Source organism: Periplaneta americana, chromosome 1 (genome assembly GCF_040183065.1).
Source record: "Periplaneta americana isolate PAMFEO1 chromosome 1, P.americana_PAMFEO1_priV1, whole genome shotgun sequence".
Taxonomy (NCBI): domain Eukaryota; kingdom Metazoa; phylum Arthropoda; class Insecta; order Blattodea; family Blattidae; genus Periplaneta; species Periplaneta americana.
The window spans coordinates 228409095-228430004 of record NC_091117.1 but is presented as its reverse complement, the minus strand read 5'-3'; the positions used below and the strand labels follow the sequence as shown (position 1 = coordinate 228430004).

Sequence of the window (20910 nt, the reverse complement as noted above, 5' to 3'; positions counted from 1 at the left end):
GCACAAAATCAAAAACTAACATCGGAATATGAAAATAAAGATAATAAAAATGGAAAAAACCAAATTTTCATTTTTTCTTCAGTTTTGTTCGAAAATTTCACCCCTGCCTCCCCTTAAAATATATAGCTGTCGCATACACGTCATATACGTCCTCAGGAAATGACACTCCACTGGGCTGCAGTCGCGTGAGTTCTTTCTGCATTTATTTTTGTTTATAGTTGTTTATTTTACGTCGCTTTATCAACTATGGTTATCTAACGTCTGAATTATATGAAGGTGATAATGCCAGATAGACGAGTCCAGGGTCCAGTTGAGGGAAAATCTTGGAAAAAACCTAAACTAGGTAACTTTCCCAACCAGGATTTTAACCCAGGCTCGCTCGTTTCACAGTCAGGCATGGTAACTGTTACTACACAGCGCTAGATTCAATTTATTTCACCACTTCATCATTTTTCCCCTTAATTTTTTCAATTCCTTCATTTCTCTATTTCTTGCTATTCTCCTCATTTCGTTATTCTTTTCTCTTTTCCTTCATGTCCCCATTCCTTCTCAATTTCTCTATTTGTCTAATTTTTTCCTTTTTCCTTTTCTTGCTCCATTACTTGATTTCCCCGAAAAGACTAAGTATATGATTATGTCTCGTGATCAGAATATTGTACGAGATGGAACTATAAAAGTTGCAGATTTATCCTTTGAAGAGGTGGAAAAATGCAAATATCTTGGAGCAACAGTAACAAATATAAATTACACTCGGGAGGAAATTAGACGCAGAATAAATATGGGAAATGCCTGTTATTATTCGGTTGAGAAGCTTTTGTCATCTAGTCTGTTATCAAAAAATCTGAAAGCTAGAATTAATAAAACAGTTATATTACCGGTTGTTCTGTATGGCTGTGAAACTTGGACTCTCACTTTGAGAGAGGAACAGAGATTGATGGTTTTTGAGAATAAGGTTCTTAGGAAAATATTTGGGGCTAAGAGGGATGAAGTTACAGGAGACTGGAGAAAGTTACACAACGCAGAGCTGCACGTATTGTATTCTTCACCTGACATAATTAGGAACATTAAATCCAGACGTTTGAGATGGGCAGGGCATGTAGCACGTATGGGCGAATCCAGAAACGCATGTAGTGTGTTAGTTGGAAGGCCAGAGGGGAAAAGACCTTTGGGGAGGCCGACACGTAAATGGGAAGATAATATTAAAATGGATTTGAGGGAGGTGGGATATGATGGTAGAGACTGGATTAATCTTGCTCAGGATAGGGACCAATGGCGGGCTTATGTGAGAGCGGCAATGAACCTCCGGGTTCCTTAAAAGCCAGTAAGTAAGTATTACTTGATTTCTCTATTTCTTCTTCTCTTTTTTAGTGTTTCCATTTCTTTTCATTTCTTAATTGTTTTATTTGTTTTTTTCTCTTTTCCTTTCGCCACCTCTTGACGGCTCCATGTATTCTTTTTTATGCAACATCTCGTCTCTTGTAATTTATTTAGCTGCTTAGACATACAACACAGGAATGTTCACCTCGCCTGCAATTAGCTTAATTGTGAACAAAGCATATCAGAGGAGCCCCAACAACACTCGTAGGCGTGCAATACGATTCGTTCACCATCACACTTGCTGCGTTGTGTGATTACAGATGTAATTACTGCAGAAGACACCCTCTGTAACAAGACACTCGGAACAACTTTCTGGTTCTTTGTACTTCTTTCTCAACCTCAGTTACGTATTATTTCTTTCCCCTTCTCTTCATTCTCCCTTCCCCTTCATGCCACTTCGTGTATCATCTTCCTTTCTTATTTATTATCATGTTTTTTTTGTTTTATCTGCATTATTATTCCTTGCAGCTTGTTTCTGTCTATAATTTCTCAATTTCTTATTTGTTTATTATTTTTGCACAATATAGTTATCTACATTTGTTTCTTCCGCAACTTTTCGTATTCTCTCTTATATGTATAATATTAATATGAAAAGTCTGATATTCCATAAGGACATCGGCCTCCTACAGTAGTGTAGGGTGAGCTGAAGGTCTACTACACTTGGGAGCCAGTCCAAGAGAGCTTACACTATACACTTACAATCTAGACACATGTCTGACTAGCCTTTATTTATTTTTATTTATGTCTTAATTTCATGACTTATTAATTTACTCATTTATTCACTTAGTGGTTTACTTCCTTGTTTAATCATCATCATCATCCTTCACGAATTAGGCCTCTGTAGACCTGTTTCGGCCCCATCTAGCAGTCTTCTAAAAGGTCTTCCTGGTCGACGATGTCCTCTAGGTTTATACTGCATCATAATTTTTGGGATTCTTGAATTTTCCATTCTTCTTACATGATCTAGCCAATTGAATTTGTATCTGCTGATTTTTTCTTCTACTGACTCTACTTCTAATTGTTCTAAAATTTCTTCATTCCTTTTTCGGTCCTTGTTTAATGCCTTGTTTAATTCTCGTTTGCTTGTTTACATGCTTCTTAATAGCTTGTTTACTTCTGGTTTCCTTGTTTATTATTTATTGACTCCTTCATCAATCAATTCATTTAATTCTTACTTGATTTTCTTTCTGTTTCACTTTTTTTTTCCTTTTTCTATCTTTATATCTCGTTTTTATTTACCTCTTTTCTTCTTATTATTTCACTTTTCGTATTTGTTCTATTTCTTTGTGTATTCCTTTTATAGTTTCTTTTGTTTCATTCATTTTTCATCTTCTAAGTTATGTTTTCTACTTCTTAGCTTCCCTTTTGATTTAGTTTATTTTGACTCATTTGCAATTCTTTCTTTTTTTAACCTTATTGATTGAATTTCTTAACTTCCGGTTTTCTTACCCTCTTCCTTAATTCGTTTCTCCCATAATTCGTACTTTCCTTGTATCCTTTCTTTTTGTGCATATTATTTGTTTCTTCCTTTATATCTTTGGGCTGTTACTTTCCTTCATTATTCATTTTACTTTCTTATTTTATCTTCTTTCATTGTCGTTTTATTTTTAAGTTTATTTCCTTTGTCTCCCTCTTTAAGCTTTCCAACGAGAACATCCACTTTTCTAATCTACAACTATGGACAAAATGGAATATTTTATTAAACATAGAATTGTGGTAATCATTCACTGCGTGTAACTTAAACTCTATTCAGCTGTAAAATATTAAAGTTTCAAGTAATTAAATATAAAAAATGACCTCTATTAAAATGTAGTGGGAAAGCTTTTACCACATAATTTGCGTATCTCCAAATAATCGGTTTATTTTTACGATTCTTTTCAAATATATTTTAAAATCTCATATCTAGAAAATGTATCAAATCATTTATGAATGGATGTAAAGCACAAAATATGTATTCATGTACAATCACTATCAATCGGCACTCAACTGTCTCTTCTCACACCGCATTGCGTGGTGCCTGTCGCACTTTTTTCCGCACCATGAACACTCGCATTCGTTTCCTGGTTGGTGATATTTCCTAATCTGACACACTTTGAAGTGGAATCCGTGCGTCGCGAGTCTGATCACCGTGTGTCGCAGATCGTGTAGGGCTTTACCCAGTCTTTGTACATCATGGCGTCCCATATCTCTTCTCGTTTCACTTGCATGTCCGTAGCTGGGGGTGGGCTACATGAGGAGGTGCAGTCTACAAGTGGCGATTCTCCTGTCGTCACATATGTGGGTGAACTTCGATCGTCCTGGGCTCGTCAGGTATGTGCTCTTAATCTTTTCTAGGCCGGCCAGATTGTTGTAACTTAGGTGGTGCCATATATATTCCAATCCATATGTCACCACCGGAACTATTTTCACCTGAAAGAGTTTCAATGTTGTCTACGGTGACATCTGCCGGAGGTGCTTTATGTCGCTCATTGCTCTTATTACTATTTTCATTTTCATGAGTACTACATCGTGTACCTTTTAGGAGAGTTAATATTTTACTTACTTACTCGCTAGCTTTTAAGGAACCCGGACGTTCATTGCCGCCCTCACATAAGCCCACCATTGGTCCCTATCCTGTGCAAGATTAATCCAGTCTCTACCATCATATCCCACCTCCCTTAAATCCATTTTAATATTATCTTCCCACCTACGTCTCGGCCTCCCTAAAGGTCTTTTTCCCTTCAGCCTCCCAACTAACACTCTATATGCATTTCTGGATTCGCCCATACGTGCTACATGCCTTGCCCATCTCAAACGTCTGGATTTAATATTCCTAATTATGTCAGGTGAAGAATACAATGCATGCAGTTCTGTGTTGTGTAACTTTCTCCATTCTCCTGTAACTTCATCCCTCTTAGCCCCAAATATTTTCCGAAGCAACTTATTCTCAAACACCCTTAACCTATGTTCCTCTCTCAAAGTGAGAGTCCAAGTTTCACAACCATAAAGAAAAACCGGTAATATAACTGTTTTATAAATTCTAACTTTCAGATTTTTTGTCAGCAGACTAGATGATAAAAGCTTCTCAACCGAATAATAACAGGCATTTCCCATATTTATTCCGTGTTTAATTTCCTCCTGAGTATCATTTATATTTGTTACTGTTGCTCCAAGATATCTGAACTTCTCCATCTGTTCAAAAGATAAATTTACAATTTTTATATTTCCATTTCGAATATATTACCGTCACTAGACATAATTATATACTTTGTCTTTTCGGGATTTACTTCCAAACCTATCTCTTTACTTGCTTCCAGTAAAATTCCCGTGTTTTCCGTAATCGTTTGTGAATGAATATTTTACATTACTTAAATTATTCATGTTACAAAACTGATTCTTGTACGTATAGTTGCTATATATAAGTTTTTGGAATAGAATGGGGAAGGAATCATAAAATTACAGTGTTAAATATGATAATTGTGCGGGAAACACTTTCCCATTGGATTATCGGAAATGACAAATGTTTAATATTTAATTACAGGTAACTAACTATAAAATATTTCTCAAGTCTGAATATTGTTTTTTTAAAGTAGAGGTTGTGAATATTTAGCACACCAAATTCTAAGTTTGATGCACTTTTCGGTTTCTGAGGAAAAAAATAATTTTGTCGTCACTCGTAGTGTAGCGTGCTCCCTTAAACCTTCCTTCTTGCTCCAGATTGAAAGTTCTTATACAGAGGGGAAGTGAAAATATATTCTTGCAGATTTTCAGGGGGAATAACTCATGTTGTATGTAACAAAAAGCTATCATATCACATTGCTGGAAAGTTAATAGTTTTTTTTTTTCAGAAAAAAAATTTTCTCAAATGTTTGAGAACCTCTCATTCCGTAACTATTGCGAGTAGGATCGTGGATTGTCCATATCGATAGGAAATCTAATGGAGAATAATTTATTTATCCCTCCGGTGTATTTCAATAATATGCAAAGTTTTCGTATAAATTTAATTTTAAAAACCTCTAATCTGAAGCCACCGCACGATACGATTTGACTGCAATACAGAGCCAGAGAACAGCTAATCTAGCGAGACACGCCGAGTTCGATGACCTTTTACATCTGTATCACGAGAACAGTGTGTTAGCGGCGATGTTGCCAGATTGCTGAAACTTCGTATTTAACCACTTCCCTGATTAACCCGAGTTAACTCGGGTTGCTAACTTGGGTCAAAATTTATTAACCCGAGTTAACTCGTTTGAGTCCCATTTTCGCTGCTAAGGATTATATCCCGAATATATACGTTTCCATTCTTTCATTAACCTTTTCCTCACTAGATGGCTACAGAAGTTAGTGATATTGCTATATCTGGTGGTGTTTTTTGTACTTCTTCCTTGCGAGTGGAATTCTATGCTCATATAGCATTCACACACAGTAGTGAGTAGATGCTAGTCAGTTTTGGCGGTTTCTCTTTGTGTTTAGTGTTTTTTGTGCAGTTTTGTGTAAAGATGGATCAAGTTAGTGATTCCGAAACTTTTGATCAGGAATATATTCCTGTAGAAGATTAGGAAATGAAACATCGGTATCAGAAGACGAAGTTATAGCCCAACAAACAAATTCAGATCAGTTGATGTCGCGTCTTTTCGACAATGGTTTGAATAGAAGACATCTGGCACCATTTCTTCTGCACCTCCGAGGTCCCCATTCCCTGAAATTTTAACATTGTTTCTGATAACGATAATTCTCAATTTTTTAAATTATTCTTTAATAATGACCTCATCAACATTATATTCGAGGGGACGATTCGGCATGCTAATAAGTGTTCACAGAATGCTGAAAATAATTCGTGGTGGCCTACTACAGACTCTGAAATACGTGTACTTTTGGGCATAGTGATACTGCAGAACATTATTCACAAACCTGAAGAACAGATGTACTGGTACAAATATTCAATGACTGCTACACCATTCTTCCCAAAACGCTCTCATATAGGAGAGCAGATACTACTGTCCGGAATGCAATGTGCCGCTGTGCGTAATACCCTGATTTCGAGTCTATCACACGACAAGCAACATTTAACGCCTTGATAACAGCACTGGTATTGTACCTCATAAATTAATCCATTAAAAAACATAAGTTGGTAAATAGTTCAGGAGAAAATCAAAGTGGGACAACTACCAGAGCTGGAATCAAGGTGCACGAGATAACTCGGGATAATAATTCAGGTATGAATGTATGTCTACTTCATAGTGATTTGTTAGGTATGTAAGAAAATTAGTGATGTACAGTGATTCTATAATATTAAATGACCTCTTTAAGAAAATAAAAAAATATGACACTTTTTTTCACAAAACTGGTAAAATATATAGTAAAGGAAGAGGTTAATTTTCTAATTAACCGTGCATTTAATCACAAAATATAATACAGGTTTTCTATTCATTCTAGTGCACTCTAGCGTCCCTTTCACTCTACAAGGTTATTTAGCTTCCTCCTGTATATCTTCTCTTGTTTCTCCCTTCATTTACTGCCCTCTCGCCGCTTTCCTCGTTCTTAGCTTTCTCTCCTTCCTGATTATTATTTAATCCTAACTCTTCTCTACTGCTTTTCACTCCATTTCTAAAGATATCACTCGGTGAGAGGGACATCATAGCATAACAAAACAGACAAAGGAACATACAAGCCTAGTCTCGCTGAGGCAGAGGTTTTATGCCGTCTCTTTCTTCATTACTCCCACCCTCTCCTCACTCTATCTTATTTTTTAGAGCAGAATGGCGGTTCTGTCTCATTGTCTGACAGAGGTTTATCGACATTTTTTTTACGTCTCGCCTCTCCGGTTTTCCAGCTTCTTCCTCCAACACCTTTGGACTTCTTGACGTAGTTATCAAGCATCGCCAACCGCTAATTCTGCACTCTAGAATGTCTCCGACAACAACGTGCCGCCCACATTTCCTCTCTTTTTAGTGGGTAAGAAATTTCATTGCTTCCCTTCTTCCTCGTGATCTTCATCTGCCAGCCACTCCGTTACCTTATGGGACTACTTTTTCTTAGACGAGAGATTACTGCGGAACGACCGCTTCACCACGCAACGGTAAGTAATGAGGGAGAAATTAAAACTACTGTCCTTTCACTTCTCCACTTTTGCTTCACAATTGCCACATCATCCTCTTTAATCTCTTAATTTAAGTAATGTAAACATTTTCCAAATTTACGTTTACAAGATTTGTCCGACATTCTTGCCTTACACATTTCCCTGGTTTCTTCGCTCTCCATTCGTTTGATATTTGTGTGTACATAAAAGCCCTGAACAGTCCTAATGAGACGTTGCGCAATTCCTTCACTTACTAAAATATCCTACAGTTTTCGACGATATACTCCTTTACTTTTTAACTTTGCTCTAGAGTATGCCATTAGGAAAGTCGAGGATAACGGACAGGGTTGGGAATTGAACGGGTTACATCAGCTGCTTGTCTATGCGGATGACGTGAATATGTTAGGAGGAAATCCACAAACGATTAGGGAAAACACGGGAATTTTACTGGAAGCAAGTAAATAGATAGGTTTTTAAGTAAATCCCGAAAAAGACGAAGATATGATTATGTCTAGTGACGGGAATATTGTACGAAATGGAAATATAAAAATTGGAAATTTATCTTTTGAAGAGGTGGAGAAGTTCAAATAACTTGGAGCAACAGTAACAAATATAAATGATACTCGAGAGGAAATTAAACACAGAATAAATATGGGAAATGCCTGTTATTCAGTTGAGAAGCTTTTATCATCCAGTCTGCTGTCGAAAAATCTGGAAATTAGAATTTATAAAACAGTTATATTACCGGTTGTTCTGTATGGTTGTGAAACTTGGACTCTCACTTTGAGAGAGGAACATAGGTTAAGGGTGTTTGAGAATAAGGTGCTTAGGAAAATATTTGGGGCTAAGAGGGATGAAGGTACAGGAGAATGGAGAAAGTTACACAACACAGAACTGCACGCATTGTATTCTTCACTTGACATAATTAAGAACATTAAATCCAAACGTTTGAGATGGGCAGGACATGTAGCACTTATGGGCGAATCCAGAAATGCATATAGAGTGTTAGTTGAGAGGCCGGAGGGAAAAAGACCTTTAGGGAGGCCGAGACGTAGATGGGAAGATAATATTAAAATGGATTTGAGGGAGGTGGGATATGATGGCAGAGACTGGATTAATCTAGCTCAGGATAGGGACCAATGGCGGGCTTATGTGAGGGCGGCAATGAATCTCCGGGTTTCTTAAAAGCCAGTAAGTGTAAGTGTATACTTGATTAAACGCCTTTCATAATTTATAAAAAGCACAATATTTTGGAATGTTGTGTTCTCTGTGTTTTTTTATCAGTTGATTTACTATGAAAACGTAGTCAGTACAAGATATTAAATGTTACGTTTTATTTAACGACGCTCACAACTGCAGAGGTTATATCAGAGTCGCCGGATGTGCCGGAATTTTGTCCCGCAGGAGTTATTTTACATGCCAGTAAATCTACTGACATGAGCCTGTCGCATTTAAGCACACTTAAATGCTATCGACCTGGCCCGGGATAGAACTCGCAACCATGGCATAGAAGGCCAGCGCTATAGCAACTCGCCAACCAGGTCGACTCAGTACAAGATCTTGCTTGTTGTTCTTCAGATAGAATGTATTCCATTTTCGGTTTTATTATTTCTACAATTATCTATTCATATAATTTACATCCACTATTCAGCAAGCTTATACCTTGGTATTACAATTTATTCTATGTCCTTTCTTATAAATTTGTATTACTAAAGCAGTACCTATTGCGTTCTTCTGAGACATATCCAAATTCCCAACAGATATTTATATAGGTTATTAGTATAATTAAAAAAATACTCTGATAGCTATTTAAAAATTCCATATTAATCCATCTATCCCAGGAGCTTTCTATTCTTGCACTCTTTCTCGGTCTCGTGTAATTTCTCCATTGGTATGGGATCTATATTCGTATCTTAAGTTTGTTTGGTGAAAGTGTGTCCCTTTTCTATTTCTGACCACAAATATTCGTAACAATTCAACCATACATTATTTGAAATAGGATTTTAATTTAGATTATCTTTATTTAACATTTAACGAATTTGACATTAAAAATATTCTTAACAGAAATTAGAGAATAGAGAAACTGATGATAGGCTCAGTTTCTCAAACCGTTTTCCACTCTTGTGATAGAGCCCAAAGCCGTCGAAATCGCAATTGTAGATGCGTCTAATAAACACATTTATATTAAGTGACATTCGTTGACGTAATTTTTTTTTACACAAGAGTTTTACAGTCTCGCTTTTGTGGTGTGTTTCATAACAGACGATATTGCGTGCCATAGCATAATAATTTAGCGCAACCCTCTAGCACGCACACACACAATATCGGGGATGTTCGGTGATCAAAGCAATAAATGATAACCCAGAGTTTGCTTCGGTAGCCGTGGGCAATCACGAGGCACAATCTCTGTTTTTATCACATATACTGCAAACTAACCTCGAATTATTTGACCCTGCAACTAATTGAACGCCCCTTTACATATAAAACAAGTGGAAATCAGGTTAGAATATTACGTCGTCAATTTTAATTTCACAGATCGACAGTGAAATCAAAGGCATGAACACTGCGAAAGTTATTCAAATATATTTGCGACTCTATCATCAGTATTCGTTGTGTAAGGTATTTAATTCCCTCTAGATTGTAAATAGAAGCCATACACCTTCTCAACCAACTGGACAAGTCTTTACTAAAAGTACGATAATCAACATACTGAAGTACATCAGGACAAATGCGATATACAGGGTGTATCTAAATGGTGTCAAATATTTCGGGGACGTGTTCCTAACATCAAAACAATTAAAAAAGTTAATAAGAACATGGGTACGAAAACCATTCGTTAGGGAGTTATTAAAGGATTTGTCCCTTCATTGGCCGCTGATTGTTAGAGCGAAGAAATCAGAAGAAAATGTATTCTGTGAGTGAACAGAACGAAATGATTTGCATCATTTAATTGATGATGTACTTCTGGACGTCATCCAACGAATGTGTTTTAACACGATGCTGCTCCAGCTCATTTCAGTCTGATAGTTCGTAATTCCCCAAAGATGTATTGGTCGAAGGGGATTCATTGCATGACCTGCTTGATCGCCTGATTTGAATCCAATGGATTTCTTCGTCTGGGGAATTTAAAGTCCCTGGTTATGCGACTCCTGTACTTAATGTTGATATTCTGAGAGCGTATCCAAATGGATTTCACGAAATACGAAACACTCCAGGAATTTTCAACAGAGCACGCCAGAGCATGTAACGCAAGTTTAGGGGACACATCGAAGCAGAAGGAAGCCACTTCGAGCGATTTTTGTAACATTAAATTTTGTCTTGTAACTCTGAAATAAATTATTTTGAGACCAATGTTCATATGAACTTTTTGTAATGTTTTGGTGCTAGGAACATGTCCCCGAAATATTTGACACCAATTTAGATACACCCTGTATAACCCCACTATAACATACTATAAGAAAAAATTTCATCTGACGTCCATCGGAGTTACTCAACTATTCACTGAGGCTAGAGGGACCACCACAAAAAGATTCGCGCGTTTTTGCAAGCAGTTGGTCTAGGACAAACTGTCGTTACTGAAGTATCTCTGTCTGCAGTGAAGGGATCTATAAGAAACCCTCTCCGATCTCTTTCCTATGGCGATCTGCTCACTTGAGTTGGGTCCTGCATTCAGTGCTGAATAGACGACTGCGATCACCTGGTGACATGACAGATGCGAGTAGGAGGAATTGACACTAATCATGATTTGTTATTTATAATTATATTACTTTTCTTTCCTTATCCACTGTTTTCTCTTTTCCATTATATTTCTTTACCTTTCATTTTTTTTATAATTTTATGATAAGCATTGTCTTTTAGGCAGCCTCGACGTGGAGAAAAATGAATAAATAAAGTTAATTCTAAGTACCCGTAATATTCGCAAACTCAATCATCCATTTCCCACTCACTCACTCACTCACTCACTCACTCACTCACTCACTCACTCACTCACTCACTCACTCACTCACTCACTCACTCACTCACTCACTCACTCACTCACTCACATTCACTCACTCACTCATATTCACTCACTCTCATTCACTCACATTCACTCAATCACTCACTCAGTCACATTCACTCACTCACTCACATTCATTCACTCACTCACTCACTCACATTTACTCACTCACTCACATTTATTCACTCACTCACTCACATTCATTCACTCACTCACACTCACTCATATTCAATCACTCACTCACTCACATTCATTCACTCACTCACATTCACTCACTCACTCACTCAAATGCAAGTCCACCCATCACTCTAACCGGTTGTATTAAGTTGACGCATAAATTCGCAGCGTTTTTTTATTATGTCCAAAATTATTTTTATTTTTATTATATTGGATTATTTTACGACGCTTTATCAACATCTAGGTTATTTAGCGTCTGAATGAAATGAAGGTGATAATGCCGGTGAAATGAGTCCGAGGTCCAGCACCGAAAGTTACCCAGCATTTGCTCGTATTGGGTTGAGAGAAAACCCCGGAAAACCTCAACCAGGTAACTTGCCCCGACCGGGATTCGAATCCGGGCCACCTGGTTTCGCGGCCAGACGCGCTGACCGTTACTGCACAGGTGTGGACAATAAGCACAAATGTGAACACAGTCACAAAAAGGTACGGCATGCACACACCAATATCTGAACTCTGTCCATAGAATGCAAATGTCGTACGATAGTTCTTCTATTGGTCTTTGTGTAGTTGAATGATGTGGATCTTCGTGAATTAATGTCTTTAAATGATCTTGATTAAAGTCGAACTCCCTGAATGTGAAGAATTATTCATGTCAGAATGGCCGTCTTTGAAAAGTGGTAACTACTTTCGTGCTGCCCCCCTCCCATGGGATGTTTTTCTCCCGTAGTTTAAACTCTAATAAAAGATATGCTAGATACGTTCCGTTTCTTTTCTACCAGTCGTTCCATTTCCATTAGATCATAGTTAACACAAACTTTCTTAAAAGCTGAAAATTCAGACGTATTCAGTAACTATGACATTAAAATGACAAATGCAAATCCGGAAGAAATTTCTTACAATCCCCTACTGCCATGGAGAAGAAATGCTGCAAGCCAGTGCATCAACTGGTTATGTCTATTCGAGTTATTTCAGCAAGATCGCTTGTGTTGCAGACGTCGTCGGCCCCAGGATTGATTCAACTTTTTCCGAATTAAATTATTATAAGGATATAAAGTTTATTTTTCTAACTTGGAGCTGTCACTGTTTCCTCCAGACGCCAGACTAAGTGACAAGAAGATCCATTACTTCCTATTCCTCATAACGCTCACTAGATTGATCACTGTTACTACACGTAATTTTTTTTGTTCGCTCCTCTGCAGGTAAGCACCGTTGTTCGGGAATTGTGAAAAAAAATAGTGCCTATCTCTGAATTTCAGTTACAGTAAATATAGGCCTACTGACAACAGAAATAAGTAGTCAAGGCAACCAGCTGTAATTCAATGAGTAAGCTTTGGATCGCAGTTACAGTCTACATTTTTCTCTTATTTTTTTAATTGATATTTACCCGAGAAACATGCAAGTCTATCACTTCCATTCTGGATCAATGTAGCTGTGATATGAATACTGTAACTTATTTCTAGAAGACCCAGGACAGACATATCAGTGTCTCTCATGTGCTGTCAGTGTTGTGTCAGTACTCGATACGTTTCGCGGACGTGCTTGTTTCATGAACTGAAAGAGGATAAATCACGTGTATGTGAAACCTCTTGAAAGATGGGTGTGTCAACAGCATTATTATCAGACTTGCATACAACAGTAACACTAAGGAAAGTTGCAGGAATTAATGGACACAGAAAGACAGTGTGTGTCAGAAATATAAGCTTAATAACAATAAAACTAAATGTTTTTTCGTTTTTTTAATGAAACGTATTTTCAATTGAAAAGAGAATGGCAAAAGGAAGAACATGAACGCTGTTGCAACATATACAGTAATTTTACCTTCAAAATCAGAAAAGCTTAAAATTGAAGAGAAAACCAATTACAATAATTTTCTTTATTTCGATTGGAGATAGAACAGTCTACTGTATCAGATGGTCAGGTCAAGAGGATGAAATAAAATTAACGATTATAGTAATTGAGATGAAGGTGTTCATGAGATGGTAATGAAATTGACTGATTCCGTTCATATTGTAATTTTCTATTTGTATAATATTTGTTTGTGTGACTGCAACCTGTGTATATTTTTGTGTGGCTTTACTTTGTTTATAGTGTAGTTTTTTCTGCTATTTCTATTATTGTATTTGTATTCCTGGTGTTGTGGAAGAGAAGGACTGATGGCCTTAACTACACCAGAATAAACAAACAAACAAACAAACAATAAATAAATAAATAATAAAATAAATAAATAAACAAATAAATAAACAAATAAAAACGAAATCTGATGACCTTACGTCAACAAACTAAGCGCAGCAAAGAAGAAGAAGAAGAAAGTTAGCTTCCCTTATGAAAAGGTTGCCAGATTTGACAAAGCGTATTACATATAATTTAGAAACACACTTAAAAGGTAAAATGATATGCATTTGAAACGATGAGGGAATCGAATATACAAAATGTCAGAAAAATTTACACCTAAGTAGCGTTTGTGCCATTTACAGTTAAGAAAGGGGGAAAAAATATCATCAGACAGGTTACAATGATACTAATGTCATATACCTCGAGAAAAATAACAGTACGGATTTATTGGCATTGATATCTAAAGCAATCAACAGCCATTGGTTAAGATAACTTGAAATTTCCATTATCATTTCATACGTTGCTATTCTGTTTCTATCTAATTGCCATGGAAACAAAAGGGATGTTGTGCAATCTAATGCCTGCGATTTACAAAAGTTGGCAAATAAATTATTTAATTCCTAACACAAATTCATAAAAAATAATGCTTCTAAAATAAATTTAAATTTAATTTATTTTGCTCTCAACAAGTGCCGCTGAATAAATTAATGACTTATTCGTATTTCAGACTGTTTTGTCGAAGCCTTCAGGAAAGGAAAAAAGCAAAGTTGCCATTCCAGGTATTATAAGAAGAGTGTGTGAACCGAATTCTGGCGTTTTATGAGTGGCTGAAATCCGAACAAATGTGGCAAGAGCTTTTCAAGAATGTTTGCATGACAAATTACAATCATCCACCATATTGAGAAATAACAGGAAGTACGTGTGACAAGCAAAACAGATTTGTTGCATTAATTACGTTATTTTAATTCTTGTTATTTCACTATCCGCAACAAATCACACTACTGTTAAAAATAAAGAAACTTTAATTTAATATTATAGTATATATTTTTTTGTAGGAAGTGTCACTTCATCTTTAACCTTGAGCGATTCTGAAGAACCATGTCGGCTTAGTTACGTTCTCTCAAAAGAAAATAAACTAGTGCAGGCAGCAACGAAGATCTGATTTCAGCACACCAGAACAGTGGCGAAGGGAAATTGAAATCCTGAGGAAACAGAATGCAATTCTGGTGGATGCAGTCTGTACAGAGATGCAACGCTCAAGATACAGCAAGTATATCATTTTCAAGAAATGTAAAGAAGAGACTCGTTCACAGAGAAATGAAAACTGTTGATAGAAGTGCTTCAGCTGATGACAGATACGGCATGTACTTAGAAATTAAGATTAAATCGCAGTGGGTACGGCATGACAGTGGAAACGCACTGACAGTAAGACCTTTATTCCTCAAAGCCTGCGCATGAGAAAATGCCACATGCCCCTTCTCTATCGTTATACTCTGCAAAAGTGAATTAAACATTTCAAATGTAAACCCCATTTCAGTTTGGTTGATAGGCCTTCCCCTCTACTCATACTCTCTACCATCAGAGAAGGGGAAGCTGCTACTGTCCATCTTACTAACGTTCAACTAATTGACTTCCAACACAGTGAAAAATTATATTATTGAAAATGTTTACTGATAATCTATATTTCGAAAGTACCGGTATATACTAAGCGTTTATATTTCATTTTATTGCTGCTTATATCAACTGGCACATTAAAAAGCTACTGACAGCAGAAGGTAAATGTTTTCTCCACCGCTAGTTGCTACTCTACAGCATACACAACGGGACAATCTGCAGTGTGTCGCTCCCCCTGACTTTAAAATACAAACTAGTATTCCTTACTATAATTATTAGTTGAAAATATTGTAAGAACGACACTAAAATATACTCATCCATGTAATTGTCAAACATCTGTGCCACTGTATTTTATATTCACTTATGTACTTTATTTAATATTTTATTTTCTTGTGTGTACAACTTGGGGGGGTGCAGGTATAAGAGGTAACAGCTACCGTTCTGTTACTGACGAACTCAGGGCAAGTAGAAGGGGAAAGAAATGCTTTCGCATCCTCTCAACTTGTATGAAATGTCGTTTAGAATGTTGAAGATGTACTTAAAGCGAGACTTGCAAGAAAGTTGGGGGTTCTCACATATTCTGACGAAATGAAGTGGATGCACGAATGCACTACGACTCTGCAGACGATAGTACACAGCAATGTGGCCATTCCTATCATTCGTGAGTTTCTTAATTGCGTTATTTTATGAAATTTTGTTCGTCTTTGTAATGTTTGACGAAACTATTTTCTAAACAGATGTGACATTCGTAACAAAGCATCTGATAGAAAAGCGTTTGAGCACTCAAGGAGGTTATCTGTCGATTACCCTTTACTCCCAAGTGTCACAGGGCATGCGCGCCAAATCCTCAGAATGACGCGCAATTGTTACATTAATTTAACTAGTTAATGATCTTTCACAGTTTATAAATTTAAAATATTGGATATGAAAATCATCCTTCAGATGGCTGGGCTTCATCTCACTTACTCACATACCGGTACTTACTTACTTACGGCTTTTAAGGAACCCAGAGGTTCATTGCCGCCCTCACATAAGCCCGCCATTGGTCCCTATCCTGAGCAATATTAATCCAGTATCTACTATCATAACCGACCTCCCTAAAATCAATTTTAATATTATCTTCCCACCTACGTCTCGGCCTGCCCAAAAGTATTTTTCCCTCAGGCCTCCCAACTAACACTCTATATGCATTTCTGGATTCGCCCATACGTGCTACATGCCCTGCCCATCTCAAGCGTCTGGATTTAATGTTCCTAATTATGTCAGGTGAAGAATACAATGCGTGCAGTTCTGTGTTGTGTAACTTTCTCCATTCTCCTGTAACTTCATCCCTCTTAGCCCCAAATATTTTCCTAAGCACCTTATTCTCAAACACCCTGAACCTCTGTTCCAGTCTCAAAGTGAGGGTCCAAGTTTCGCAACCGGTAATATAACTGTTTTATAAATTCTAACTTTCAGCTTCTTTGAGATCAGATTGGATGACAAAAGCTTCTCAACCGAATAATAACAGGCATTTTCCATATTTATTCAGCGTTTAATTTTCTCTCGAGTGTCATTTATATTTGTTAGTGTTAATCCAAGGTATTTTAATTTTTGCACCTCTTGAAAGGATAAATTTACAAATTTTGATATTTCCATTTCGTACAATATTCTGGTCACGAGACATAATCATATACCTTGTCTTTTCGGGATTTACTTATGGGCTTCACCTATGAAGTGAAGAGCATGTTGAATTAAGATTTTTTGCATTTCAATCCGAAATACATTTTGGGAGAAAAATACCCTTCTTCCATTCAAAAAGGGTTCATAATATACATTAACTCAGTACTGAGTTTGAATTAGGATATGGATGCCTTAAAATATAAGTAGAGGGCGGTATTTCTAAGTTCTTAGCCTAAAATGAAAAAAAAAAATACTGCATTTCAGAACAACTTTTCTTTTATTAAACTTTTAACCCTATATATTTAGGACGACGGCCATAAAACAACTCCAAGACTTCCAAAGAGTAATAATGTAAGTTGCCAGTATGGCAGTACCAATTACTGCTTCAGTCATTAACAATATAATATAAGAAGGTAAAAAATAGTCAATAAATCAAGGCAACCGACATAGCTTAGCGACAAGAATTTCCAATTACTGAATTCCTAGAACTCATTAACAAAAACAAAAATTTTTCTTTTCATGTTTGGTTTTGCAAGAGGCAACTTTACATTGTCTGGGAAACTTAGCTAAAGGGTACAATGTCCAAATATGGGCCCTCAAAAACCACGTTTAATCATGCAGCATATTCGAGGCAGCCCTAAACTAAGTATTATATACTGTGGTTTTACGCAGGATTCGATCATTTGATCTTCCTTTCCATCTAGCCTACTATTACAGCACCTCCGCACCTAGACAAGGCCTTCTCGTTCTCTCGACATTACTCCGTTAAATTTTTTGTTTGGGTAATGTTGAGGACAATGTATATACCGCCAAGGTGAGTGATCGCAACAACTTAGGTGATCACAGTGTGGGCAACTATGAAACCAGTGTACATAAATGCTTCTGGTTGTTTTTGTGAATTTTTTTAGTTACACTTCCTAATAAAGGTAAAAAAAATTGCCCTCGCATTATCCTCTTTCTTTTGATAGGCGGTTGAAATCAGCAAACTTCGAGAGGACCTTCCTGTATGTAATTAATTACTATTGGTATCTATTACATACGTTCCTCTTTCACTGCAATCTAAACCAATTGCGTTGCATATAAAGAGGTGAAAGAAGAAATTGATGTATCAAAGAAATGTTTACATACAAAACTACTGATATCTGTCCCATAACGATCATAAACTGAAATCGGCCGTAATATCTGATCTTACTTGTCAGTTTGAACCTTGTACTCTCAATCCTCATGAAGTGTAACTGCGTAGTGAAATCACTGCGATTTATTTCGGGCCATAAGTCATACACCAATGTTCTCCAATATGCAGTTATTTTCACAACACAATAACAATTAAGCTGATCCTAAAACAGGTGCTTTGGATTACAAACTGTTTCATCATTTGATCATCAAGCCCTTCAGCTGACATCCGGGTTATAAATTCGCGTCACAACGCAGGTCGGAAATTAACAACCTTCTGTCTCTCTCTTGCTTTCAACCATTTTGTCCTATAATCATCCCTCTCTCTACTCTTTCCCCTCCATCTCCTCTTCCCTATAATTCCCTTCTCATCCCCTCTCCTCTGTCTCCAGTCTTCCACACAATCTCCTTTTCCGCTTTCACCAATATTTCTTCCTCTCTCCTTCTACATTTATCTCCTCCCTTTACATTTCTATTCTTTCTTTTCCTCTCCCTGCTTCACTTGTTTTCTTCTTTCTTCGTGTCTTATGACCTATTCTTCCATCTTTTATTGTTTCCTTCATCCCAATATATCTCCCTTCCTCTTTTACCTTTTCTATGGCCATTAGGTTTTCTCTATCTCTATTTTCTTACACTTTTATTCCATTGCATCTTTCTCTTCCTTCTGTCCAGAACTCTTCTCCTTTCCCTTGATATTCATCTCCTTTTCCCCCTTTACCGTCCTCTTTTTCATACTCTCCTCCTCATTTTCGTCAAATCTCTCCATTCCCTCCTCTTTTCTGAACTTGTTTTAATTCTCTCCTCTCTTCATCTCTCTGTTAGTTCATCTCTTAACCACTTTGTCATTCTTTTGTCCTTCCCCTATCTTCCTCTCTATCTCTCTCTTGTTACCTTTCCTTTTTTGCCCTTTCTTTCTATTCTTCTGCTCATTTTTCTACCTTCTCTTTCGCTCCATCATTTTGTTCCAACAACCTAATTACAAGATATAGACCTACTGTAGCCGACACAATACAGGAGCAATTAGTGACGTTAATTAACAATATTTAACTTATATATTTATTAAAATGTTTACCACCTTTCTTATAGAAATTTCATTATATTTGTTAAGGTAAAGTCATCCCCACCACAGGCCAGGGAGCTCTCAGAGTGGCGGCAGGTTAAGACTCCCTCCTGTACAGATAATCGGAATTAATGCCAGTCCCACGTGCTCGCCGCCTTTACCCCTGAGGAAAAAATCTAGCACTCATTTCTGTTAGAGAATGAGTAAGTTCCAGGGCTGTAGTGCGACAGGAAGGATTAGACCATCTCAACGGGAATCGAACTCGCGACTTCCAGCCTACAGCTTTGTGCTTTAGACGACTTAGAGGGAGTATTGGGCGGCAAAACAGAAAGGCTGCTTTGTGGTTGAAGTGTACAAAATATGAAGTTGTCTATAAAGTTGTAGGAAATAGAAATTTCACTCCTCATCTCTTTTAGAGTTACAGCATGGGACGAACATAAATACAAACAAGACGAAGACCATGGTCACAACTGAAGGGTACACGGGAAAAACGAACAATGTCACATTTCCAATAAGGGTGAGATATTGATCTATTTTAGTACATTACTGCAAAATTTATTGGTGTATCTACTTGAAATGAAGGAAATGATGAGTGTACCCGTGGTTTTAATCCTCCTTTACCACTTTTGGTAAAAATATCAGTAAAGTTTGTAGTAACACAGTGAATTAGGTAACGACATCACCCGTAAAGGAATTGTGACATTGTTCGTTTTTCCCGTGTAGCTGGACTCACCGACGACGTTGAGCGTGATGAAGTGGCTCATCTTGGGCTCCGTGCTGACCTGGCACTCGTACTGGCCGGCGTCACGCGCCTGCACGTACTTGATCTGCAGCGTCCACGTGTCCGTGGCCTCCACCAGGAAGGCCTGGAAGCGCTCGTCAGCGATGAAGGTGTAGCGGTCCACCGTCAGGATGTGTGCGTCGCGCCGCCTGATCCACGACACCTGCGACACACGAGGCTTGGCAACATCACTTCTCAGGACTGAGCTTAATAGGCGCATTATGATAACGCAGACACAAAATGCGGAACGAGCATATCTTGCATTTCATCTTGTAAGTGAAAAAACAGAGCATCCAAAGTGGCAAAATAAACTTCTTACCCAAACGCATTTATAACCAATATACTGGCTGTTCATTTCAGACTGTGTCATGACGTCACTGTTGTTGAGTTACCGATTTGAAGCGAGTTTCAGCTTATATGTTAGAGAAGTTGCCTATTATTTAAGGCGTTCTTCAATCTGAACTTGAGAACGTGTACGGTATCACTTGAACGTCGCAGCAACAGATGGCGGTCTGTACGGTCTGTGTGCTACCATAACCTCTTTGGAACTGTGTTTTGCGCCGGCAAGTCGTACGCAGGGTATTTGTTATCATCGGTTGCGTACGGCAACATTCCACAACACAAATCAAATGCTCCGTGTCCATGTTGACCGTCGAAGTTAATGTCAACAAATACGTAAGTAATCGTCTTAACCCTCTCCCCATATCCCGATAGTACGTGTTTCCAAACAGTTCACATTCCTGCCACTACTGGCGTTACCGTACGTATCGGTACGTACTCTTCAGAATGAACGCCGTACTTGCTAGGCAACTTCTCTCGCTCATAGGTGATACGCCTCTGCGGAAGTGTAGGAAGATTGGATTCTCTAGGCTCATCGGCTAGCCACATGACGACAT

General features: G+C 37.5%; 1 protein-coding gene across 1 annotated transcript in view; it reads right to left on the bottom strand.

The window, feature by feature from the left end:
- Nucleotides 1-20910, bottom strand: part of LOC138708699 (neurotrimin-like) — a 478679-nt gene that overhangs the window by 26570 nt on the left and 431199 nt on the right. Inside the window, exon 3 of the mRNA XM_069838802.1 lies at nucleotides 19967-20177. Coding sequence (XP_069694903.1) covers nucleotides 19967-20177 — 211 coding nt within the window. The remainder of the gene's footprint in view (nucleotides 1-19966; nucleotides 20178-20910) is intronic.